Here is a 27793-nt window from a genome sequence, read left to right as displayed (position 1 = left end):
TCAGTTCTTTATATTTAATCTTCAGTGCTTCCAACAGAATATTAGAAATACAGCTGAAGAGATAACTACTTCTACTTTAGCACTTGGATATTAACTATCTGAGCTGTTAAAGTCCAGAATGACACGGCATAAAAAAGGGCAATATTATTATAAGTTTTCCATTTGCTTTACTCAACTAGCCTGGTGCATTTGTTGCAGGATCCAAAAAAACTAGGTTTAATCCTTCAATCTTAAAACCCACTCCTCATGGAGTTTTTACTTTTTTAAAATTTTCCCCATTTATCACTAGAAAATAGCAGGAGCCCAAGAGGAATAAGAAGAGAATGATGTCAATGTGCACTTCCTATGACTGATAATAATTATTCTGAGCCATGGAACTGTGATTTACATTTTCATTGAACGAGAACAAATTTTTGTTTTTAATGGACATCCTTTCCTAAATTGTTACCAACTAAATGTACGTTATATAGCCCGTGCTTATTCTAAATGGTTTAAGATGATTCTTCATTTTATAATTAGACTTGCATTTAATAAGATGTTTTCTTCTTTTCCTTGCTATAACTTGTTCCAAGAGTAAAAACACCTACGGATAGACTTTTAGATCTTAAGTAAACCTGCATTCAAAAGCACTTTTGCTGCCTTGCAAAATAAGCACATGGATGAGCAATTCCACATGAATAAGGCCACAGTGTTTTATTTTTCTGTAGCTCTGGGGTAATGAGAAAATCCTAGCTTTAGTCATATTACATTTAGTGTTCAAATAACTCTAAACAACTTCCTGCGCTTATAAATGATCTTTAGCCTTCAATATAAACCCAGATCAATACTGTCTTCAGTTATTTTACCTTAGAAATAGAGAATGCTTAATCATTTAAAATGAACAGCAAGTGACTTAACTCCTGTGTCCCAGTTTCCTCATCAGTTCAGTAGGGGTTAAATACCTGCCCTCGCTGCCGCTTATTCTGAGAGTCCTACGTGGGGGCAAGACAGCAGAGCTATCTCAAGATTGATTAAATGCCCTCCAAATTGTACACAAACCAAAGTTTACATTTTTAAACTGAACACTTGAGGCAGGAGAGCGAGGAAGCTTTTAATAGCAAGCAATTGGTTATTCTCAACGACAAACCACAGAGTGACGAGGCAGGGTCAAAAGCTTAGAATTGAGAACATGGCAGAGGGGCAGATGTTCATTAACCATGGTTTGTGTTCCAACTGCTGGTAAATTATTCAAAACATTACATCTGCAGTGTTTTCCACAATTCAGTTTTTCAAAAGCACGCAGAGATTCTATAATAGATAAATTAAAACCATACCTGTGTCAGTGAGGGAAAAAGAAATGAGGTCTTCTGGCTTCCTACCCACTGCTATTTTGAAAGCGAAAGACATCTACAGCTGATTTGTTACAAAACAAAAAGACCACTTTTCTTTGTTTATAGTTTTTCCATGTGTACGCAATTTATACTGATACATTGATTACAATAGTTCTAAACAGAATTTCCACAACCCATACCACTTAATAGTATCACTGTGTAGCGTAGCAGAGAAAACCATTCACTGAATTATTTTTAGCGCATGTATATATATTTTACATATTTGGGAAGATATTCAAATAGTAGGATCACTATAACGAGGAGCATAGTTCTTAATTTTGCCATTCGATACTGAAAAAAAATATTTGTAATACATTACCATGTGACAATTAGTATCAAAGATCATTTAAAAAAATCATTCTGAAAAATGTAACCTTACATGTAATTTGGAACTTGATTGACAACATTATTTTTGAAAATTTGACCCACCTACAACGTTCACATGCCTAAACAAGGCAGCTCGATGTTTCACTACGAGTCAGAGACGCATCTAACAGATATTCACGGCATGACTTCTGACTGCAAAAACGTTAAACCAAGAAGTCACCCTGCAGTTTCAGAGTTGGCACAGGAACACTGGTCAAGATTCCCACGATGATTAACAAGTTTCTTGTGCTTCAGTCTAATCACTGAAGTAATGAAAGGAGAAGCCGACTGCAAAGACGGCGACTGCTGTTGCTACTGCCACACCTAAAATCAGACAAAATGGAAACAGAGAGTGAATATGTGGGAATCTATGGTTGTTCCTTAGGGTTGTGGAAGCAGGCCTGGTCAGCAGTTTGAACGTTTGCTCAAATACTAGCATGACACCTATTTTGAATCATAAAATTCAAGATAAAGTCTAAGGTGAGGTCATGTGGCTTCTCACACAACTGCCGTAAATAAGACTTGTTCAATATTTTGCTCTCTTCAGATCCACTTATGGTACTTATTCAGGACTCTGTGCAGAGTGCTTGTAGAAAGCGCTTTGGGAGAGAACAATACAAATGAGGTGGTAGCCACATTGCCAGTCCAGAGGGGGAGACAGATGTTAAAATAAATTATAGATAAGGGGACTAGAGTTTAGGATGTGTACAAAAGTGCTGAAACCTCCATCACCGAAAAGTCTCTCTACCAAAAATTCATTAGGATTGGAAATCTAGAGCACAGAGATGCTAGGTGACTTGGCAAATGTGGCAGAGTCAAAATTAGAACCTACGTCTTCTGCTCTTATTCTAGTGCTCTATTTCTTACATTAAAATAATGGGCACTTAAAGGTGCTTACCAGCACCTGGAGAGTTTCCATTACTGCTATTGGAAACTCTACTCCACACTACTACTAGTCCTGGCTACGGGAGGGAGAGTTAAGCAGAGGAATGGACCCACTCCATTCCTAGCTTGACGAGTGGCTAGGGAGTGGAAGGCAATCTGCTACAAGTCAAAACTCACCCACGCTGGGCAGCAGCAGCATGGGAGAGAGTTGAGGGTGGACACTCAAGTTTAATGCGTGGAAGAAGGCAGTGATAAACCACTTCTGCATTTTTAAAAAGAAAACTCTACGGGTCCACTACCAGAACGATTGCAGATGGAGAGTGGGCGTCCATGGAGTCGCTATGGGTCAGAGACGACTCGACAGCATAAGACAAGAGAAGACAATGGTGCTTAATGTTTTCAGGCAAGAAAAAAATAAGTCTAAGGGGCAGCATCCATTAGAAAACACATGAAGTCCTGAAAAAACTGACCAAAAAACCCCCAACCCAACAAGATTTGATATGTACCCTTCAAATCATGATGGATCAGAGTAGACATAATTAATAAACCCGGATTCACAGCGTCTTTTTTGTGCCACGAACAATAAAATGACAACAGGAGGCATACCTATATTTTTCTGGAACTTTGAAGCTGTCATCCCTTTTTTCAGTTGCTTAGGTTGCTCTTCATCTGTATTGTCGGGATCGATACTTCTTGTTGCACTCAAATGTAAACTGGCTAGAGAAGAGAAAAGGTCAATTATTTAAGTTGTATATTTGCAAGAAAGAAAATAACTACTCTTTCAGAATTAGATCTTACAATAGGGGAAAAAGATAGGCACTTCATGTCTAGTACATCGGATGAAGAACTGTAACATTTGGCTTTCATACTCTTATGAGTAAAGATAGAAAATCTGAGGGCGATAAAGCAGTTTTAAAATGAATCACTCTTCCAACCTGACTCGTGTAGTAGGCTCTTAATGAGTGTAGAATGGTACAAATAGTTAAACTTAAATTGGTTGGGATTGTAAATTTTCCCACTGGGCAGCAGCAAGGTAAGCTTCCTTGGCTTTCAGGCAGTCTCCACCAAGCCTGAGCTGGGTAGGGAAGAGATGTGAGGGGAGAGAAGCAGCGTGGCCTATTGGTTAGAGCATGGGCCTGGGATTCAGGTCATGGGTTCTAATCCTAGCTGCGCCACTTGGCTGCTGTGTGACCTTGGGCAAGTCACTTCACTTCTCTGGGCCTCAGTTCCCTCATCTGTAAAACGGAGATTGAGACTGTGAGCTCCTTATGGGACGGGGATTGGGTCCAACCCAATTTGCTTGTATCCACCCCAATGGATAATACAGAACCTGGCACATTGTAAGCGCTTAACAGACACCATCATCATCATTATTATTATTATTAGAAAAGCTTGGAAGGCTGATAGGTGAGCAAAAAATACTCCACCTGTCCACACTTTCCTCTGGCCTAGGTTACTGCTAAATCTGGAGCCAAAAGGGACGTGAGACGTCTGCCTTCCTCAGAGAAATGAAGCAGACACATTGAGCTACATTGCCTCTGCCAATAAGCTCTTGAAATATTAAAAATACAACTATATAAAAAATTTCTATTGCTATTTTAATATCTTTTATTTAAAATTAAGTTCATTCAAATGACCAGAATTTGAAGCCCAGTGCCCAGGAAGGATTTTTCTGTTCAAATTGTTTTGTTTCATCTCAAGTTTGAATATTTTAATTGAAGGTAAAATTTGGTCTCTTTTCAATGGTATGAGAAAATAAGGAGAAGATCAAAGTAATTTTGTCAAAGCCAGCTAACCATTCTTCATTATTAACAATCAGTCGGGACGATTTGCAAGTTGTCTGGAGAAATCATTTTACGTACTCAGTTCTCCGGCATTTCAAATTAAAGGGGGCTGGTGTAGTCAACGTGTCCCGTTACGGTTTTTTGGTTGTTTTTTGAATTTCAAATTAATGAGATTTTCTATAGTTAATACTATAAGGCTAGAATAGCTCACCTTAAATATCCCTTTTTCAAATTATCCATTTCCAATTAGTGAGATTTTCTATAGTTAATACTATAAGGCTAGAATAGCTCACCTTAAATATCCATTTTTCAAATTATCCATTTCAAATTGATGAGATTTTCTATAGTTAATACCATACGGCTAGAATAGCTCACCTTAAATATTATCCATTTTTCGGGATCAATGTAATGAAAAATACAAACCTCCAGTAAAAATAATCAATTGCAAATGAAGTAAAACTTCATTTCTGCCCTATTAGCTAATGAAAATTGACTCTGTTTGGCAAAAGTGAGTTACACTAAATTTGGAAAGGGAAAAGGTGAGTCCCCTTGTACTTCACTCCAACCATAATAAGAGACTCTGGAATGCAACGGTTAGCCAATGTCAGTTTTGAGACTCGCTGATAGCAGTTCTAAAGCCAGAGGCACCCCCACCTTAAATGAGTCATTTAAAGAAATGAATTATTCTCATCCATTAAATCACAAAATAAATATAATATTTCAGGAAGCAGGCTCTGCAAAACATAACCAACTGCCTGGCAAGCTGGGTCCACAAGACATGGAAACAGCCTAGCCTAGTGGAAAGCACATGAACATGGGAGTCAGAAGGCCTGGATTCTAATCCTGGCTCTACTGCTGTCTCTATGTCTGTTAGGTGACCTTGGGCAAGTCGCTTTACTTCTCTGTGCCTCAGTTTCCTCAACTGTAAAATGGGAATTCAATACCTAGTCTCCTTCCTACTGAACTGGAAGCAGCGTGGCTCAGGGGAAAGAGCCCGGGCTTTGGAGTCGGAGGTCGTGGGTTCTAATCCCGGCTCCGCCACTTGTCAGCTGTGTGACCTTGGGCAAGTCACTTCACTTCTCTGGGCCCCAGTTACCTCATCTGGAAAATGGGGATGAAGACTGTGAGCCCCCCGTGGGACCACCTCATCACCTTGTAACCTCCCCAGCGCTTAGAACAGTGCTCTGCACATAGTAAGCGCTAAACAAATACCACCATTATTCCAGCGCTTAGAACAGTGCTCTGAACAGAGTAAGCGCTTCACAAATGCCATCACTATTATCATTATTATGTGGGACAGGGACTGTGGCCAACCTAATTAACTTGTATCTACCCCAGCTCTAAGAGCACCGCTTGATACGTGATAAGCACTTAACAAATACCGTAACAAACAGAGAAAATAAGGGATCGTTTAAATAGTAGTCAAGCACCTAAGAGGATCAAATCTTTGAAAATCTCAGTGGCTGTTATTCCTGGGGACAGAAAAACGCTGGCCTGACTAATGGAGAATGAGTCAAAGTAACAAGTCTTTGAGAAGCTGGGTGGGGAAAGGGGGTGAGCGTTTGGAGGAGAAGGAGTGTGATATACTGGACAAAGCACAGGCCTAGGAGTTAGGTCATGGGTTCTAATCCTGCCTCCGCCGCTTGCCTGCTGACCTTGGACAAGTCACTTCACTTCTCGGGCCCTCAGCCTCGTCTGTAAAATGGGGATTGAGACTGTGAGCCCCAAGTGGGACAGGGACTGTGTCCAACCCGATTTGCCCGAATTCACCCCAGCGCTTAGTACAGTGCCTGGTACATAGTAAGCACTTAACAAATACCATAATTAGTATTATTGTTATGCGGAGTGGGCCTCTGAGGTCTGGAAACTGAGGACAGGTGCCAGTTGAAGAAAATAATGAGGCGTGCATCTTAGGGTCAAGTGTGTTACACTCAATGTGAGTCAGTGGCCCGCAGGCTAGCGAGGACTGTCAAAACTCACTTCATCTCTTAGAAAACCTTTAGTCATATTATGCAGAGCAATTAAATAAAAACATACAATATTACCCCTTAGGGGGCTGGTCACATTCAGGAACTTTCCAGTTCTCTACATACCCCATTACCTTGGGACCCTGCTCTAAGGCTCTAAGTACCTACCTTGAAACCTACCTATATCATCTATTTAAAGTTAAGCGTGATAGTCTTAAAACTTCCATTTGCCAGTCACTCAAACATCAAAAATTACTCATTTGAAGCAATTTCCTTTAAACTTTAAAATAAGGATAGTACTCATTCTAATTAGCACTGCACCTGGAGCAGTGAAACTTCAGAAAACTAGAAATTGGGTGGTCTCCACTCAGAGAGCCAGTTTGGGAATCACCAAATCTAAAAATTACATGACTCACCATGGTAACAAGACTCTTTTGAATTAAATACTATAATCCGGTCACACCCCATTCAGTAAATACTAGGGGGGTGTGGAAGAAGAGGAACACACACCATAGCAACAGATGAATAATGAAGAAATTGAATAAAATTAAAGAAAAATAATTTATGCTTAAGAGTTTTAAATGATTTATTTTCTTAATTATGGAAATGACAGGAAAATGAATAATGGATCTTTAAGATTTCAACGATCTGATTATAAATTTGGGGGTCAAAACCACTGTTAAATCGTTTATCTTTCCCAAGAATTTGCTCTATCTCTTTACATGGCAGGCTAAATATGAATTTGAACATTCTTATTTTCAATAGTGTTTCCAAAACCAATCACTTGTACAAATAATTTGTCATTGTCTTGAAAAGTGAATAAAATAATTTGAAGGTTCACTAATTCCTTAAATGACTGTTTGTTTTTTTTTAAATCAATTTTCTCCAAATATGTTCCGCAATCATAAGTTAATGAGAAGCAGCGTGGCTCAGTAGAAAGAGCCTGGGCTTTGGAGTCAGAGGTCATGGGTTCAAATCCCAGCTCTGCCAATTGTCAGCTGTGTGACTTTGGGCAAGTCATTTAACTTCTCTGGGCCTCAGTTACCTCATCTGTAAAATGGGGATTAAGACTGTGAGCCCCCCGTGGGACAACCTGATCACCTTGTAACCTCTCCAGCGCTTAGAACAGTGCTTTGCACATAGTAATCAATCAATCGTATTTATTGAGCGCTTACTATGTGCAGAGCACTGTACTAAGCGCTTGGGAAGTACAAGTTGGCAACATATAGAGACAGTCCCTACCCAACAGTGGGTTCACAGTATAAAAGAGGGAGGCAGAGAACAAAACCAAACATACTAACAAAATAAAATAAATAGAATAGATATGTACAAGTAAAATAGAGTAATAAATATGTACACATATATACATATATAGTAAGCACTTAATAAATGCTATCATTATTATTATTGTTATTATTTAAAGTTAAATATATATATATATATATATATATATAAATATGTGACTTGCATTTTGGAATTAGTTTAAAAATTAAAAACTAAATATAGTCATTGCAGTTGCCCTATGTAAATTCCTGTGCTTATGTCCTGTAGCCTTAGAAATTGATAATCTTGCTAGTTGAAAAGAATTACACATTTCAGACAATGTCGATCAATCAATCGATTGTGGGCTGTGTGCCCTAATGGGTAGAGATCGGGCCCGGGAGTCAAAGGACCTGGGTTCTAATCCCAGCTCTGGCACCTGTCTGCTGTGTGACCTCGGGCAAGTCATTAACTTCTCTGTGCCTCAGTTACTTCATCTGTAAAATGGGGATTGAGACAGGGAGTCCTAAGTGAGACAGGGACTGTGCCCAGCCCGATTATCTTGTATCTACCCCAGTGCTTAGTACGGTGCCTGGTACACAGGAAGCACTTAACAAATAACACAATAATAATAATTATTATTATTATGTCTACCAAGTCTGTTATAGTCCAAGGCCTTAGCACAGTGCTTTACAAACAGTAAGTGCTCAATAAATATGATTGATTGGCTGAAAGTGGGGAGAGTGGTGGTCTATTATATATGAAGGGATAGCCACAGAATGGATATGGGCAAGAGGTCAGTGATAATAGATGAGATCAAAGTACAGTGGACAAGCTGGCACTAGAGGGGTGAAGTACATGGGCTGGGTTTAAATTACCCCTAAAGAAATATGCCTTGACATTCAAGTGTGGTGTTTTCTCACCTCTTTTACTTTATCTCTTTTCTCCTGGAAAGTATGTACTTTTTAGTTTGCTTCCATTAGGCGGAAGATATATATACACACTGAAGATTCCATTTGTGTGGAAAATGGGCTCTAGACTGAAATACATTTAATATTTTGCCTAGATATGGGGTGACCAAAATAGAAGTACTCTGGGAGGCTTAGGGAGGTCTAAGGGGCCTGGAATCAGGAGTGGGGAGGTCTGTTTTGCACATACCCAAAAGACATGCTGTTATTGAACTAGAGAGGTACTTGGCACGTGAAAGGTAGCATAACTTTGTGAGAAAAAAGTGCAGGGAGATCTACTAATACTGACACCGGCACTGGTTTTCTGTGTGACAGCGAGGACATTCCTCAACAGTCTAACACCTCTGACAAGCTCATACAGCCTCTGTGAGGAATGGCTAATAAAAATAAACCTCTTCTCTGTGGGAAGGGGCTATGAAGGGTTGTTGGACTGAACTCACCCAATAGTCACTGCTCACCCAATAGGTTTATTTTTGGATTTCAGAAAGTTGAAGTGGAATAGGAAGCTCAGCCCCTGTCATTTTCGGTAGAAGAGATATTAGTGGGACAGAGATAAGTCTCTTTTATGCCAACAACTTGCAACATGCTGTGTGTTCAGGGTAGAGATAGCACCCTCTGGGTTTGGTGATATTTTTTAAAGTAGCCAAATGCCTTATCTAGTGACGTGCCTAAATGGATGAATAATATTTCCACTGCCCCCACCTATTATCACGTGACATCACAATAAGGAATAAGGAAAGTGTGGGTAGCACCATTAGTTACAGAGCCTTGACCACATTTACTGTCAAGTTGGGCCCTGGTTTGAGGAGAAATCTACTCATTTCACCCCCACTGCATTTCCTTATACAGCTCTTCATTGCTGTCTGGGAGATGGGCCAGAAGCAGAGTGGACAAAAAATGAAGATTCAACTACAGGTGAATTTATTGGTTAATTAATCCTCTACACTGTAATCTTGTTGTGGGCACGGAACATACCTATCAACTCTATTATATTGTGCTTCGTACAGTGCTCTGCACACTGTAAGCGCTCAATAAATACCGTTGATTCATCGATTGATTAATCCCGGGAAACATATTCTTGGAGAGGATTCCCTGCTCAAGATTCCTCTTCTCCTCAGTCCCTTAAGCTCTGTGTCCAAGGAGGTTTGAATGTTGGCTTGCAAGACAAAACAGCCCATCATATTCTGAGTTTAGGACTGTGTGTATTTGTCTCCCTCTCTCTTCATTCTTGGCTTTTGTTTTTTTTAACTCTCCTTCTTGGATGTCTCTAGAGTGGCTTTTGATGCTCCAGTGTTGTGATTTTTAGCTCGTCCCTGGGCTTGGTCTGTGGTACTTCTCTTTCTGGACCTTTTTAAAACACAAAGTCATGGGAGGCCTAACCTTCAGGAAGTTGCCGCTTGTGGAAGAAAGGATTGAGTCTATAAATGATCACATGGGCAAGTATAATTTGATAGAGCTAAACACTAACATTGAGATACCTGAGTCACAAGCAACTTCTTGCAGTAAGAAAGCAGTAGATTTCCACCTATTCAACATTAACTCATTTCAAGCTGCATTCTAAAAATCAATCAATCAATCAATGGCATTGAGTGCTTATCATAAGCAGAGCACTGCACTAACCTTTTGGGAGAATAAAATACAACAGAATTAGTAGATGCACTCCCTGTCCACAATGATCCTACCACCCAGAGAAAAGTTTCGGTACAAACCAATATTTTACTGACTTTGCTTGAAAAAAATCCTCTGAGAAGGGCAGGACAGGTTGATGCCTACAACCTAAAACATGATTTAAATACCTTTCTAAAATGACTAATTTGATCAGGTCTTATTTCTGTTCCCTATGACGGAGCTATAAATTTCATAATCCTTATGCGGTCTAGTCTGGGGTGTAAAAAATCTCGTTAGCATTACCTGTGTTCATTTCTTCTGCAATTTCCAAATCCTCCATTCGAATGGACCGATCTAACATTTCCTCAAAATGCTCCTGGATTGCCACCGTTGACTCATCTCCAAATTTGTAATCACACAGCATGACACTCGATCCAGGAATGGGGACGAAGACACGGTGAGGCAGGGAATGAAACTCCTTTTCAGAATCTGGATGTTGACAAGACGAGGCAAAGCTAAGTAAACGAGAATTTCATTGGTTTATAAAAACACAACCTTATCCATGACAGCACTGCTTCATATAAAGGATCCAAAGCATTCATGAAAAATGCTATTTTTCTAATTTTGCATGTTATGAAAAAAATAGAATTATGAATTCCAACAACTTTTGTGCTTTATCTTTACAGAAATTGCCCATTTCCCCCAAAATATGCAAATATTGGTTCATACTGTTTATATCATGACTATAAGGGCTACCGTGCTGATCTTGGCAGTAACCACTATTATGCCTTGACCACTGCATCAGCCTCCTCAGTGGCCTCCCTGCCTCCTGCCTGTCCCCTTTTCCGGCTACACTGCGTTCTGCTACCCCGATCGCTTTTCTAAAAGCGCTTACTCCAGCGTTTAGAACAGTGCTTTGCACATAGTAAGCGCTTAATAAATGCCATCATTATTATTATTATTATTTTTATTAAAAAGAGTTCAGAGAGTCTTGTCCGTATCTTTCCCTCTTATAATAATGATGGCATTTATTGAACGCTTACTATGTGCACAGCACTGTTCTAAGCTCTGGGGAGGTTACAAGGTCATCAGGTTGTCCCACGGGGGGCTCACAGTCAATCTCCATTTTACAGATGAGGCAACCGAGGCCCAGAGAAGTTAAGTGACTTGCCCAAAGTCACACAGCTGACAATTGGCAGAGTGGGGATTTGAACCCGTGACCTCTGACTCCTCTTCAAAAACATTCAGGATTGCCCATCCACCTCTGAATCAAATGGAAACTTCTTACCATAGGCTTGAAGGCAGGCAATCAGCCCACCCCGTCCAACCTTACTTTGCTGATCTCCGACTACCAAACAGCCCCACACACTTCACTCCTCTTCCATCAACCTACTCACTATACCTCAGTCTCGTCTATCCCACTGTCAACCACTTGCCCACATCCTCCTTCTGTCCTGAAATACCCCCTTCATATCCGACAGACAACCGCTCTCTCCACCTTTAAAACTCTATTAAAATCACATCTCCCCTGAGAGGCCTTCCCTAACTAAGCCCTCATCTTCCCAACTCATTCTCCCTTGTGTGACCTACGTGCTTGGATCTGTAACCCTATAACACTTGATATTCACTTCACCCTGAGCCCCACAGCATCAAGTACGTATCCTTACATTCTGCCATTTCGCCACTGTGTAATTTGTTTTCTGTAAGTCTGTAATTTTGTAATTCTAATTGTAATTTTGTAATTCTGTAAGCCCTTAGTACAGTGCTTTGCACACAGTAAGCGCTCAATAAATACGACTGAATGAATGAATGTTTTAACGTCTGTCTTCCCTGGCAGACTACAGGCTTCAGAAGACTACTAGCTTCTTGAGGGCAGGGATCATGCCTAAGAACTCCGTTGGAATGTACTTTCCCAAGTGCTCAGTACAGTGTTCAGCACATAATAACCATTCAATAAATACCACAGATTGACTGAGTCTGCAAATATCTAATCACGTGAACCCTCATCAATTTACTACTTTTGTTTCTTAAATTCTTTTTTTACCTAAAAAGGTGAAAGAAATGAATATAATTCTGCCTTTTTTCTACCACTGGGTGAAGAAAATGCAAGGAGCACAACTACGAGGAAACGGCAAAATTAACGTTGGCAAGATATGACTTCTAGATGAATCCTGAATGTGGATTTGGATTTTAAATGAAATTGTTTTACCTTTAAGCAAGGTGTCATAGGAATCATCCTAACCTCAAATATTTTCTAAAAATTTTAGAGAGAGATTTGTAGGCTAGACCTACCCAATATTTAGCTTCTGTCTAAGGACAAGGAATTCCATTTTATTCTTTAACAAGTTTGCCTCCTAGCTGAAAGATCCTCGTACTGCAAATAGATGACTGCCCATCCACGCCGGCATCAAACAGAAACTCCTTACCATTAGCTCTATGGCTCTCAATCAGCTCGCCCCCTCCTAACCTTACTTACCACACTGATTTCCTACTAAAACACTCCACTCCCCTAATGCCAATTTACTCTCTGTACCTCGATCCCATCTATCCCACCACTGACCCTCTGCCCCGTCTTCCTTCTGATCTGGAACTCCCTCCCACTTCATATCTGAGAGTTTACCACTCCACACCTCCAGAGCCCTCGTAAAATCACTTCTAGTACAGCGCTTTGTACACAGTAAGCGCTCAATAAATACAATCTGAGTCAATGAATCGCCTCCAAGTGGCCTTCTCTAAGTGCTCATTTCCCTCACTCACCCTCCCTCCTGTATCACCGCCTAAGCACTTGATATTCAATCAATCAATCGTATTTATTGAGCGCTTACTGTGTGCAGAGCACTGCACTAAGCGCTTGGGAAGTACAAGTTGGCAACATGTAGAGACAGTCCCTACCCAACAGTGGGCTCACAGTCTAAAAGCTACAGCACTTACGTACAGATCCTGACACTCTGCCATTTCCCATTTCTGTAATTTACTTTAACGTCTGTCTCTCCCCCCAGGACTGTGTACGATCTTTGTGGGCAGGGATCATGTCTACAAACTCTATTCTACTCTACTCTCCCACATGTTTAGTATAGAACTCTGCTCACGGTAGGCGCTCAATAAATACAACTGATTGTGTTTAATTATTCATACTTATGTTCACACACTGTGATCAGGAACAAATGGCTATTTGTGTTAGCTCTTTGTGGGCAGGGATATATTGTTGTGCTGTACTCTTCCAAGCACTTAGTACAGTGCTCTGCACACAGTAAGTGCACAGTAAGTATGATTGATTGGTTGGGATCATTTTTTTGATGGTTACATCTCACTAGGAGGCACTGCCAGGTATTCTTGATTTCTTTTGAAAAAGTTAAAATACAAAATAAAATATCTTAATACTGGGTAAATAGCATCGAATGGCATCCAGTGAAAACTGTGGGACAATGGATTACAGCTTTTTGATCCTTGATGTGGTGTCCTGGGAACCCACTGTTTTTCTTCATTTTTGTTTTAAATAGTATTTGTTAAGCGTTTATTCTGAGCCACGGCCTTCTACTAAATGCTGGGGTAGAAACAAGATAATCGGGTTGAGCCTGTGTCCCACATAAGGCTCACGGTCTTAATCCCTATTTTGCAGATGAGGGAGCAGAGGCAAAGAAGTTAAGTGACTGGTCCAAGGTCACAGAGCAGGTAGGTGGAGGAAACGGATTGGAACCCAGGTTCTCTGACTTCCAGGCAGAGTGTTCCTTCTGCTAGGCCACGGTTTTTCACCAATAAATTGCCTCCGTCTCAGAGGTACTCTTCCCCGCTTACTCCCCTGGGAATGTAGTTACGCAGTAGTGACTAAATACACTTCACCTGTCCAAAACACTTGCAAATCAATGAAATGAACTGTGCCCCTGAATGCAGAACATGGTTCTAAGCACTTAGAACAGTACACCAGAAGCAAACACCCATTTCCTGTACTCAGTAAGTTTATAATGTAGTGTGGAAGACGGGCATATTTTGATTCCTTTCAAATCTAGACTGTAAGCTCCTTGTGGGCAGGGAATGCGTCTGGTATACTGTAGTCTCCGAAGCACTTAGTACAGTGCTCTGCACACAGTAATTACTCAATAAAAACGATTGACTGATTGATTAAAAGAGTGGGAGGAAGAAGAAGGCAAGGATGCATGGGATAATAGTACGAATATGCCAGGATTAAATAGCTGACTAAATTGAATATACAGGTGAAGGGCTGAGGATGGATAGAAATGTATCAGTGCTAAGGATTGGGGTTCAGTTGACACAGTTTCACGTACAGGCAAATTGATCAGGGAAGGTTTCCTGGGGAAAGTGGAATTTTTAAGGGGGCTTTGAAGATTCAGATTGTGGTGCTCTGGCAGATTCGAAGGTGGAGGAAATTCCAAGCAACTTCCTGCAGACTTGGAGAGGTTTCACAAATTAATATCTGCAAAGAGAACTTTTGTTTCCAACCCTCGAGTCCACAGAATCCTGTTTCTTTAAGGGTGCTGGGTCAACTGAAAGTGCTAACCTACAAAAAGCAAAAAAAATTTACTTTTGATTCATACTCATATATTTTTTGGCTGGGGTTTCAGTCATAAGCAGATCTTCAAACAATATGTGACTGCGATCGGAAACCGTGTTCAGTATGTCTCTCTTCAGTGCCTGTTAAGGGAAAATGCAAATAGGAATCAAGTTAGAAACCTCAGTGTGCCTTATGGGAAAGACTGCACAAAGATACTTGTAAGATTTAGAAACTGTTAATTCAAGAAATTTTATGTTTCTATAAAGTAGTCATATCTCATGAAATATATTTAAGAGTGTGAATGCGATTAAGTCAAATCATCTAGGACACACATTAATTCTTTGGAAATTTGGGGGAATTACAAAAAAGGCATGTAACTTTGAATCTTCGTAGAGAACCCAAAATACGTGAAAAAGCTCTGGGCTAAGAAATTTGAAGCCTGACAAGTACATAAGGACATTTTAAAGGAGGAGAAATATACTGCTTTCATTGTCAGCCCATGTCTAGCCTAGACGCAAAGGCTGTCTCTCTCTCCTCCATTCCCACTCTCTCCATCCCTCTTTCCCTTGATGATCTCCTCACTCCTTCCATGAGCACACACACATATTATATCTATAACAAATACCAATAATAATGATAACAATTGTGGTATTTGTTAAGGGCTTTCAAAATACCAAGCACTGTACTAAGGTAGATACAAGATCGTCATGACCCCCCTGGGACTCCCACTGTAGGAGAACGGGCACTGAATCCCCATTTTGCAGACGAGGGAACTGAGGCACAGAGAAGTTAAGTGACTTGCCCAAGGTCATACGGCAGGTGAGTGGCAGAGGTGGGACTGGAACCCCCATGTCCTCTGACTTCTAGGCCTGAGCTCTTTCCACTAGGCCACACTGTTTCTCATCTATATATATGAGACACTCGCTATTGCTTTAAATCGACAATCACAAGCAAAAAGCACATTTTTGCTTTACATTTCTTTATGGGGTGTGGCTGTCCAAGGGTTCCTGACTTCAGCAATCCTCCCAAGGAAAATATTCAAAAATGTGCAGTTTTCTTCCATTGTTTTTAAAAGCTCATTAATCCAAGTTCCCTGCAGACTACATATATGTCTCAGGACTCTTTGATCATCCCATTCTTGACTCCCTGACATGTCAGGCTGGCAGGAACACTCTGCTCCCCACACTCATCATCATCAATCGTATTTATTGAGCGCTTACTGTGTGCAGAGCACTGTACTCCTTGATCCCTGGCTGCTCAGGTCAACCACCTAGCCGGTCAGAAGCCACCACCAAGTCGGCAGTCCCACAGAAACAACAACAAACTACTAAAGCTAGTACAGTGCTCTGCACACACTAAATGCTCAATAAAAAAGTCACTTAATGCCTCAGTTCCCTGATCCCCCAAATGGGAACTCAATACCTGCGCTCCCTCCTACTTAGGCTGTGAATCCTGTGTTTATCTTGTAACTACCCCAGTGCTTGGTACGTTGTCAACACTTAAGATATACCATAGCTATTATCTCTAGGAGGAGAAATGCTATTAAAGTAAATTCTCCGTTGAATAGTAAGCGTGGCTCAGTGGAAAGAGCACGGGTTTTGGAGTCGGAGGTCACGGGTTCAAATCCCGGCTCCGCCACTTGTCAGCTGTGTGACTTCGGGCAAGTCATTTAACTTCTCTGGGCCTCAGTTACCTCATCTGTAAAGTGGGGATTAAGACTGTGAGCCCCACATGGGATAACCTGATCACCTTGTCTACTCCCCGGCGCTTAGAACAGTGCTTTGTACAGAGTAAGCGCTTAACAAATGCCATCATTACTATTATATTATTACATCATCATCATCAATCGTATTTATTGAGCGCTTACTATGTGCAGAGCACTGTACTAAGCGCTTGGGAAGTACAAATTGGCAACATATAGAGACAGTCCCTACCCAACAGTGCGCTCACAGTCTAAAAGGGGAAGACAGAGAACAAAACCAAACATACTAACAAAATAAAATAAATTACACAGTACCTGCACAGCCTCTTTGACCTTGGGCTTGTTGCTGTGAACGTAAGCTCTACATTTTACATCTCCCTTGAGGTTGACGGAACCACTGCAGACCTGAACTGTAGCCGTGGATCTATTACTTGAACTCTGCAACTGAAAGACAAATATATTTCAAACAGCATTACCTGGAGAGTCACGATAACCATTTATAAAAATAATTTGCCTAAGGGCATTTTATGAAGGTCAAGTTTCTCCTGCCATAATGGAAGATTTATTATCAGAAAGATATTTACTTTTCAAAGTGCTGTTTTATGCTCGACATTCATAATGTAACTTGAAATCTCACATTTTTTTTTCCTTGCAAGAAAGGCCAGTATGGATCTATTTTCTAGTAATGCACTCTTGCTGATAAACATATCAAAAGAATTACAGAAATTAAAATGTGGTCAAAACGTGGCATTATTGTTAAACGGAACTGCTTTTTAAAAATATTCCTTAACAATCCTAATTATTTTTCATCTGATTTTTTTTACTATTCATGAGTTTCTGCCTTCCATATGGACAGGAAAACCAAATTGCACTTGTCACGTTTTGTCTTGCTTTTTTACAGGTACTCATTCATTCAGTCGTACTTATCATGTGTTTACTGTGTGCGAAGCGCTGGACTAAGGGCAGATGAGAGAGGTTGGTCTACAGCTAAAGGGCAACGACAAAATATACTACTACTCTCTCCCTATACTACCCTTCTCTTCTTGCCTTGGTTGAGCTCAGGACAAATAGTAAAAATACTGGTTGGGAGAGCTGTTTTATTTCTGATTGGACACTTTAATATTTTCAAATCTTTGGCACGTAGCTGAGGCTTGCATCCCTATCAAGAATTACACTGGAGGCGTCACTACAGCCACGTGATCTGTTGTTAGTTCACGCTGAGGCGCAGGAGGAGCAAGAGACTGAGGGAGGGGAGCCCTGAGAGACTAGGAGGAGAGCAGTAGTCCTCTGCAAAATTGGCAGGGGGCTTGGCCACTTCAAGGAGGCAATCGAGTTTCACCTAGCCTAGTACTCTACGGAAGATGCAGCAGTCATGGAAACACCACTTCTTGCTTGAGGCCAGGGGACGGTATTATAGTCACGACAAGCTGAGCTGGGCTAGGGTGGCCATCTCCGCCCCCATCCCGCTTGAGACTCCCTTTAAAGTCGTAAGGGCAGGCACCCCTCCTCTCTGTCCCGGACAATTCAAGGCCCGATCCTGGCAGCTATGTGATTTCCCTCACTTCCCAAATCTCTCCAGACAGATAAGACCAAGGGAAGAGCTGGTGGAGTGGCCAGATTATTTACATTACAGTGCCCTTCCCCAGGCCTCCAGCACTTGAGAAACACTGGAGCACCTTACTGCAGAAGGATAATACTGCTGTGAGTTGTTGACTCTACATATCCGTAATGCATTTATTTATATCAATGTCTGTCTCCCCCTCTAGAATGTGAGCTCATTGTGGGCAGGGAATGTGTCTGCTGACTCTGTTATACTGCACTTTCCCAAGTGCTGAATACAACGCTCTGCACACAGTAAGTGCTTAATAAATACGAATGATTGACTAATAAACATCTTAGAAACCAAACAGGAAAGCTAAGACTTGACACTTTAAGCCATAATCAATAATTTCAGAAACACCGTACTTGGGTTTAACAGTATTTTCTAACATTTACCAGTGGGGTGAGAACCTGGACATCAAAGGTTTGGCTACTGGATTGAGTAGTTCCTCTAGAAGGCTTTTTCTGAAAGAGAGAAAGAGATTGGAGGTAGCTGAAAGCATCAAGTATAAGAAAGCATTGACTATTCTTTTAGGATAAAGCCTCCAGGTCACCTGAGGAAAGACTGAGGTAAACAGGGACCCAAGGAGAGGGGCGTAATCACTAGTAATCACTCTGTGAGGCTTCAAGTACTGAGTATAGTGCTCTGCACCCAATAAGTACTCAATAAATACCAATAAACTGATTCAGGATGCAAAAACATAGATTTCAAGGCTAGGAATAATGCCCTCAGTGTTCACCTCAACCTCACTGAATAGGCTGTTAGGAACATAGAGAGCTATTGAAAGGATTTTCAGTTATCTATCCCCGGATACATCCTTTCAGGCAACTGTAACTTTTTAAAATAAAACTTCAGATTTCATCATAACAAAGTCGCATTACTTTGAACTCACCTGTCCTTCTAAGAGATTACAGTCTTCCTCTTTAACCTGCCCGTTGATTAAAAATACACCACTTTCTATTTGCTTTGCCCAACGTAAAAGTCCATTCTGTTAAAAAAAAAAAAGCAAAATATAAAAAACTAGAACATAACAGATACTCTAGGTAAGGTCAATTCAATTATTCTATCTTTAATTGGATGAGTTTCCCTCTCATGTTCTACAAAATACTAGAAAACTCTTCAGATTTAACAACAAATTAGGTGGACAGTTCTCCCCAATTTTATTTACTTCTAACCCTACTGAACAGATGACTCCTTCACCTTCTTCCGACCAAACCAACAGACAGCGCTAGCATTAACAGATCACAAGGGTATTCCTGGAGACAAACACAGAATCACTCAGTTATTCACTCCCTTGAAAACTGACAATTTGGGAACATAGCAAGGAGCTGTGAAAAATTCCCTAGTTGCAAGAGATGTTTCAAAATAGTGAAGTGTAATGGAGAGAGAAGAGGGTTAAATACAAATTAGAAAAAACAGTAGTGGAGACGGAATGAGGGAAATAGAAGGAAAGGATATTTTGGGGGAAGAATACAAGGGAACTGGAAGCTGAAGTGGATATAGAAGGGCTTATTCACATTTTATCAATCTTTTCCTCTTGTCTTCTAATGTCCTGGACATACACAGTGTTGAAGAAACTATTATTAAGCAATAGAAACCATTACTAAGCAATAAGATATGCTTGTTTACTCCATACCTTTGTGTTTTTCTCAAGCGTGTACGTGGCAGACGTAGAAGAAAGTGGAACGTGGATATTAACGTGAATTGTACACTCTAAAGAAAGCCACGAACTGGACAGCCCATTCTGATATTTCCACTCTGCTGGTTTAGCAGAACTCTTTAAAGGGGAGTGGGAGAAAAAAGAAATAGATGCACTTCAGAATAAAAGGATCAATGACTGGTTCAAAGAGCTGATCTAAGATTCCACATTCCCGTTTATGAATTCTATCCTCTATGTGAGACTATATTGCCAAATCTCCTTAGCAAGAGGTATTAAATAGACCGAAAAAGGAAAGGGTAATCAACAGTGCATAAAATTCCAACTGACATCTAAACAAAAAATAGTTAATTGTTAAACGAAGTCAGAGAGGGAAACATCTTTTTTTTCCCTTAAAAAATGTTAAGGGCATTATAACCGGCAACGGCAATATTTGAAGCTGGTGGGCATAAATGTTTGGTTTACAGAGTATTCCAGTCACCAGAGTCAGAGCTGAAGCTAGAGGCTAGATGTTTCTGCATCTGCCCAGAACTGTTCATTTTTCTACATGAACTGGTATTGCTGCTTGGAATCTTGGATCTTAGCGTCTCTTCCTCAAACTTGAGGGAAAACAGCAAAGGTATTTCCAAAGGACATATGACCAATGCTACGGATTTCCACATTCCTCAGATTTTAAGGAGGGCAACAAAGTGGTTTACTGACACTGAGCATGAGAAAGAGCAGGGGTCAATCCAATATGGAATGATCTGAGACTGTAAGAGATTTATCTGAGAGCCCTGGGTGAAGGTAACTGTCACTTATTCTCAAATCTTAATAGAATTGTAAAAAGTGAAAATTAAACCATGTAAATACTTTATTTAACCTAACAACTAGTGTGCCTGGTTTATTTACAAGTATTAGCACTGAAGATATTTTTGAAAGAAGAGAGTTTTTCTTACCTTTGGATCTTGGATATCATAAGTTCGACAAAGTATTCTTCATTAATTAAGGAATGTGTAAAATGAAGCATGTGGTTACTGGCACTAAAGAGAAAATGGGATTTCTCAATGAACATTACTTAACGAACTACCCAACTAACTCCCTGGTAAACAACAGAAAATCCGGATATAGAAAACATGAATGGTTCAGATGCAAATACATCTAATATTCATAGCACATAGGAGTACCTGATAGCAGTTTTCCATCTAACATCAAATTATTAAACACAAGTCAATGAAGGGGAAAAGACAGTACCAAACATACTATACATTCTGGGAAGTTTAAGTGCAGAATGAGCATTTTCACTGTTTGATAACTGGACTAAAAGCTACAGAGCATGTTTTTTTGTTTGTATGAGGGCATTAGGTGCAGCAACAAATAATTGTGGGCTTTTTTGGTTAAGTGCTTACTACATGCCAAACGCTGTATTAAACCCTCGGGTGGATACAAGATAATCAGGTCAGGCACAGTTCCTGTCCAACATGGGGTTCAGAGTTTAAGTAGGAGGGAGAACAAGGATTGAATCCCCATTTTACAGATGAGGAAATTGAGGCACCAAAAAGGTAAGTGATTTTCCCAAGGTCACACGGCAGCCAGGTGGAAGAGTATGGATTAGAATCCAGGTCTTCTGACTCCCAAGCTCATGCTTCTTCCGTTAGGCCACACAGCTTCTCAATGAAGGAAAGCCTGAAAATAGATTCTGTGTTTCATTAATGGAAAACATGTTTGGCTTTCACTTTTCCAGGCGTTCTATATAGTCACAAATTGATTTTTTGAATCATTTTAATTATTGACCCCAGTTTTATCGAAGACAAATGCGTTTCTTCCATTCACGCATTTCTTATGTACCTTTGAGTACAAAAATGGAAGTTTCTGTAACATTTTGATAGAGACAAATACATTATTTTTTTCAAGTGTTGAAGTGTTATTTGGGGCTAAGTACTTCAGGATTAATTTCGTTTGAATACAGTTTTGAAGAAATACATGCAAACATTTTCCCTTAGCAATGAATTTTCTAAACAACTGTTCCTCAAAGGATACTTTTTGGAAGAAGAGCAAATGTGAAGTGCCACTCGTTCTGTGACCTCCCCTTCTGAGAGATTCCACAGCCTCGTTTTACTGATTGACTTTTCCACCGAGAAAATTAGCTAAGGCCAAAAACAAAAAAATACGAATTAAAAAAGTTTTCTTCTGCACACTGAGTCTCAAAAAAGAGTTTTACAGATTTTAAAACTATAAAAAAGTAAAACAGTGCTTCTTATCGCTTTCCATTGTATTTTGACTCTACTTTTAGTTCTAGTTCATTTTCCTTAAACATAGGTTAAACATGAATCACCTTGTTTAAATGTATGCATTTCAAAACAATTTCCACAACTTCGAAGATAAGCAATTTGGAAGTGCGCTGCACAATTTGTAGATGGGTAAGCAGAACAAAAGTCAATGTATACAACTCCAAGGAGGTGCCTCTGCCTTTACGTTTTCTCATCTACCAGTCCCTCTAGACTGTAGGCTTACTGTGGGCAGGAAATGTGTCTGTTTGTTAAATTGTCCTCTCCCAAGCACTTCACACAGTGCTCCGCACACAGTAAGTGCTCAATAAATACGATTGACTAAATATGATTGACTGAATGATTCCCAGCAGTCACTCAAATGGGAATGATGTAATGGAAATCCCAGGATCCACGCTTTCCTGATCCTTCCCAACTCCACCTCAAGCCCTGAAAAAAAATCTACCATGATGGTCATTTATGTTTACCAAAGACATCAATTAGTAATACTGAGTAAGAGTACAATAGATTTAGTAAACTGAATTCCCTCAGGTTCCCTCAAGGAGCTCCCAGTTCACCAGAGGACTTTACGGCCTAATGGAATAAGACGTCATTACCCTGGAAAGATACCAGCAGAGATGATGGAGGAGGAAATAACTGCTTTAATTCTGTTACAGGACTACTCAGGGACTTTTATACTCATGCAGGCTCCACCTGGACGAGAGTCCGGTGACAACACCGGACAGCAGGCCCAACTTGCCTGATTTCCCTCAGATTAGGCTGCTGTTTCCAGCATGGCAGGGAGAAGGGCCCAACGGTTAGCATCACTGAGACAGGATTCATCGGCGCTCTAAGGGACACGTTTTATGAAGGCCATCGCTGTCTTTCCTTTCAACAGTAGGAAGTCTCCGAACAAACACCAGGACCCAACGCTCTTTCCAGTATTGGTACCCTACTACTTCACACTTGGGTGTTATTATTGACTGACTGACCAATGTCTATCCAAACAGGGAGCGTAATGATCAATGTAGTAAGTATGGAGGAGCGTTCCAGAACTGTTTTTTATTTTTTAAAGTTTTGGTCATCTCTAAAATCTCCCCAATTAGATCGTAAACTCCCTGAGGGCAGACACTGACTTTACTTTTATTATACTCTCTAAAACACCCTCTGTAGGTACTCACTAAATGCTATTGAATGAATGTCCGAACAGACCCAGTGACATCCTACCATACTGGTAGATATAATGTTGAGAGTTTGGTTTAAATATGGATAAGAACCTCATATAAGAGGTTACATAGTTCCCCATAAGACTACACCTTTCATTCATTCATATTTATTGAATTCTTACTGTGTGCAAAGCACTGTACGCTTGGGAGAGTACAATTCATGTACTTACTCTGCGAATAACGTTTTGAACATCCTTTGCCAGCTCTGGAGCAGTAAGAATAAATACTCCAAGAACCAGGAGTCCTCCAGGCAGCATTCTAGACACCTAAAAAATAGAAATAGAGCATTTTAGTCTCAATACTTTTCTTGATGATACTGTTTAAAGAGCTAAAAGAGCTTCTTTCTTCCAGAGGCAGTGTTGCTTAATGGAAAGAGTATGGGTCTAGGGAAAAACGGTTCCAGTTTTGCCACTGACTTGCTGTGTGACCTTCAACAAGTCACTTAACCTCCCTGTGCCTCAGTTTCCTATTTGTACAATGGGGACGATACCTGTGCTTCTTCCCTTTTAGATTGTGAGCTGCACACGGCATTCTGATATGACTTTCTTGTATTTACCCAGCTGCTTAATGCATAGTAAGTGCTTAGCAAATGCCGTAACTAAATTGTGATTTGATATACAGATGCCATGGGGAAGTTGGGTAAGTATTTCCCAGTGCATCAAATTAAAAATATCACATATCTAAGATTCAAGGAAACCTAGAAGAGATTCGGTGCCATCTTTTGAAGGAAATACTAAGAATTTTCTATGCACCAGTTCAAAATGACAAAAACACATTTCTAAACTAATTCTATTTTTGGTCCTCCCTGGAAACTTATCAACAGACCTAGCGGTAAACAGAGGCTGATTTCAGCTCTGTTCCCATTTTTTGTGATGTATCTGAGATTCTTCCAGTTTCTCAACTACTTTCAAATTTAACTGAGCTATATCTTAAAGCACTTGGCTGCTTTTTACTCTTTACGAGCGAACGTTTTAAAAACCTACACGCAAATACTTTTTAAATCTAAGGTGAAAAATACAAATCGCGGTGCGGATATTAGTCGAGTAGACGGTGAAGGGGTACACGTTTTCTAGGAGAGTTGAACCTGATTGGCGTGCGCTGAAGCCCATTCTTCATCCAGGTCAGCCAACGTGGATTGGGCCTGTTTTGCACTTTCATTTTGCTCTTCCTTGGGCGGTGTTCGAGTGGCTAGAAGCACATAGTCCCTTTGCGAAGAAGACTGCAAAAACCAGACGGGAAAACAATCATCTGAGTGCTACTAGACAGATGGGTTGCTCTGTTTCGGCTGTCTACTCCCGGTTCTGCTCAGAAGATAGGGTGGCCCACTGGAAAGAGCCTGGGAATCAGAGGACCCGGGTTCTAATCCCGGCTCCGAGTCACTTCACGTCTCGGTGCCTCAGTACCCCCATCTGTAAAATGGAGATTAAATCCTACTCCCTCCTACTTAGACTGTGAGCCCCATGTGGGACAGAGGCTGTGTCCAACCTGATTTGCTTGCATCTACTTGAGGGTTTAAAACAGTGTTTGACATATGGTAAGCGCTTTACAAGTACCATTAAATGAAAGATGAACTAGTCACGAGGGAAACACACTTCCTAATCATAGTCCTTAACACCTCCTCTTGAACAGTACTTTCATTCACTCATTCAATCACATTTACTGAGTGCTTACTGTGGGCAAATCACGGTACCAAGCGCTGGGAAAGTACACTATAACCATAAACGAACATGCTTCCTGCCCACGACAATTTTACAGTCTAGAGGGGGAGACAGACATTAATATAAATCAATAAATGGAGGAGCCCCCAGTCCCACAGGAGTGGGGGACAGGCAAGGCTTCTTTTCTAACAAACCCTAAAGATACGGTATGTGATTCTTTAAGTGAAAGAGGCAAGTGACTTTCGCTGTACACGTAGGGTAACCGAAGCATTAAAAACACAGAAGTATGCTTACCTGTCCTATTAAAAGGCCAGAAATATAAGCCTTCTCCTTAGCGTCAAAATTTAAAAGGTACTGGCCAACGGTTTCATCTACAATGTAGCTTCGTCCCATTATTCAATGTTTCTTTCTGCGAATTTCAACCTGTTAAATGAGGAAAAACGTTTTAGCCCTCGGATGACTAAACGCTAAAACGCTATCCGGAGTAGGGTCGGGAAAACAATACACATTTGTAGGAAATACAGTACGACGAGAATGCATGTTTTACTGGTCCATCCTGAAAGAAAAGCATCTCCGTAAAGACCAAGACTTTTTCTTACTAGTTACAGTGCTTACTTGACAGAATAGTCATATCAGGATTGCAGAACGTCAAGGACGGAGTTGGTATAAAGAAAATGAAGGCAGTTGCATATGACCAGTTCTAGGAGTTTGATGAGGAATGGAAGCAGGAAGATAGGACAATAAGCTGGAGGATGCGGTGAGACCCAGAGGAAGCCTTTTTTTTTTTTTTTGGATAGGGGAGATGTAGGTGGCTTTGAAGGCAGAGGGTGCAGAACCAACAGAGAGTGGGAGGTGGAAACCAGAAGTGAGGGAAGGGAGTGGGAATAAGAGATTTTAGGAGGAGAGATGGGATAGGGTCAGAGGTACAGGGGTAGATTTAGAGTGAGCTGGGATATAGGAGAGAGATGAGTAAGTAGCAATTGAGCCGGGAGACTTGGGAAAGTTCATGGCTGATGGCTTCAATTTTACTAACAAAGTAGTTGGAAAGATCATCAGGGATTAGGGAAGGAGATGGCTGAGAAGCCGGAGGCTTCAGGATTGAATTGCACTTTTGGAAAAGTTGGTGAAGGCTGTGAGGGTGTGCGTCAGTGAGGAAGAAACAGTACGGCTGTCCACGTAATCTGTAGTGTCAGAAGATGGTCCAGAGTCTAGTTACCTGTCAGCTGTGACACAAGAGCTGAGAATGTGGATTAATAGCTGGTATTTGTTAGAAACACTTACTATGTAGCAAGTGCTATGCTAAGTGTTGGAGCAGACACAGAGTAATCAGAACGGACACAATCTCCATAACACACGGGACTTTCAGTGTGTGGAGGAGGAGGAGGAAAAGGTATTTAACATCCATTTTACAGAGGAAGAAACCGAGGCACAGTGAAGTTAAGTGACTTGCCCACAGTCACCTGTCAGGCAAGCTAGAGAAGGGAATATTGAAGAGGAATTGTTGAATAGTACTCTCCCAGGCGCTTAGTACAGTGCTCCGCACCCGGTAAAGACCACTGATTTCCACTACGCCACTCTGCTTGTCTGCGATGAGCAGCAGTATTGCCTAGTGGATAGAGCACAGGCCCGGGAGCCAGGAGGACCTGGGTTCTAATCCTGCCCCACACTTCTGTGTGACCTTGGGCAAGTCACTTCGCTGGGCCTCAGCTAACTCATCTTTTAAAATGGGGAGTCCCCTGTGGAACATGGACCGTGTCCAACCTGCTGAGCTTGTATTTAGCCCGGCTCTTTGTACAGCGCCTGGCACGTAGTAGGTGCTTAATAAAAGAGGTAACGAGTAACGGCAAAGAGGCAATCACTCAATTGCAATTTACTGAGCGCTTACTGTGCGCAAGGCCCTATGCTCAGTGCTTGGGAAGAGTGGGAGCTTGCTGTGAGCAGGCAATGTGTTTGGTGTTATAGTGTACTCTCCCAAGCGCTTAGTACAGTGCTTTGCACACAGGAAGCGCTCAACAGATGCTATCAAAAATAACAACAATAACAGAAACATTCCCTGTCCACAATAAGCTTACAGCCTGGCCGGGAGGGAGCAGACTTTAATACAAATACATAAATAACCGACCAACAAATATTCATGTATTCAATCGCATTTATTGAGCTCTTACTCTGTGCACAGCACTGTACTGAATACACAAGTCAACATAATGATACTAATAATTATGGTATTTGTCAAGCGCTTACTATATGCCAAGCACTGTTCTAAGCGCTTGTCCCATGTGAGGGTCCCAGTCTTAATGTCCGTTTTCCCGATGAGGTAACTGAGGCCGAGAAAAGGAAAGCCGCTTACCCAGGGTCACACAGCAGCAGAGGCAGGATTCGAACCCACGAAACTCTGACTCATCATCATCATCATCATCAATCGTACTTATTGAGCGCTTACTATGTGCAGAGCACTGTACTAAGCGCTGGGGAAGTACAAATTGGCAACATATAGAGACAGTCCCTACCCAACAGTGGGCTCACAGTCTAAAAGGGGGAGACAGAGAACAAAACCAAACATACTAACAAAATAAAATAAATAGAATAGATATGTACAAGTAAAATAAATAGAGTAATAAATATGTACAAACATATATACATATATACAGACTCATTCATTCAGTCGTATGTAAAGAGCACCTACTGTGTGCAGAGCACTGGACTAAGCGCTTGGGAAGTACTTTTTGGTAACGAATAGAACAACGGACTACCCAAGAACGGACTCACAGTCTAGAAGGGTGAGACAGACGACAAAACAAGGAGACAGGCATCAGTAGCATCGATATAAAGAAATAGGATTATAGATATATACACATCATTTATAAAATAAACAGAACTATAGAGAAGCAGCGTGGCTCAGGGGCAAGAGCCCGGGCTTGGGAGTCGGAGGTCGTGGGTTCTGATCCTACCTCTGCCGCTTGTCAGCTGTGTGGCTTTGGGCAGGTCA

General features: G+C 40.9%; 1 protein-coding gene across 1 annotated transcript; it reads right to left on the bottom strand.

Moving 5' to 3' along the window:
- Nucleotides 1-684: 684 nt before the first annotated feature.
- ODR4 (odr-4 GPCR localization factor homolog) lies at nt 685-27793 on the bottom strand. Its single transcript, XM_038757735.1, has 14 exons — nt 27756-27793; nt 25102-25230; nt 24234-24368; nt 23320-23415; nt 21697-21803; nt 20616-20652; nt 19657-19797; nt 18913-19008; nt 18416-18484; nt 16736-16864; nt 14762-14858; nt 10512-10697; nt 3228-3338; nt 685-2060 (listed from the first exon to the last, which is right to left on the bottom strand). Exons 2-14 carry the CDS (start codon nt 25198-25200, stop codon nt 1993-1995), a joined length of 1371 nt encoding a protein of 456 aa, XP_038613663.1. The 5' UTR covers nt 25201-25230; nt 27756-27793; the 3' UTR covers nt 685-1992.

Source organism: Tachyglossus aculeatus, chromosome 16 (genome assembly GCF_015852505.1).
Source record: "Tachyglossus aculeatus isolate mTacAcu1 chromosome 16, mTacAcu1.pri, whole genome shotgun sequence".
NCBI classification, from domain to species: domain Eukaryota; kingdom Metazoa; phylum Chordata; class Mammalia; order Monotremata; family Tachyglossidae; genus Tachyglossus; species Tachyglossus aculeatus.
The sequence above is the reverse complement of the archived record's forward strand: the minus strand, read 5'-3'. Positions and strand labels throughout refer to the sequence as shown.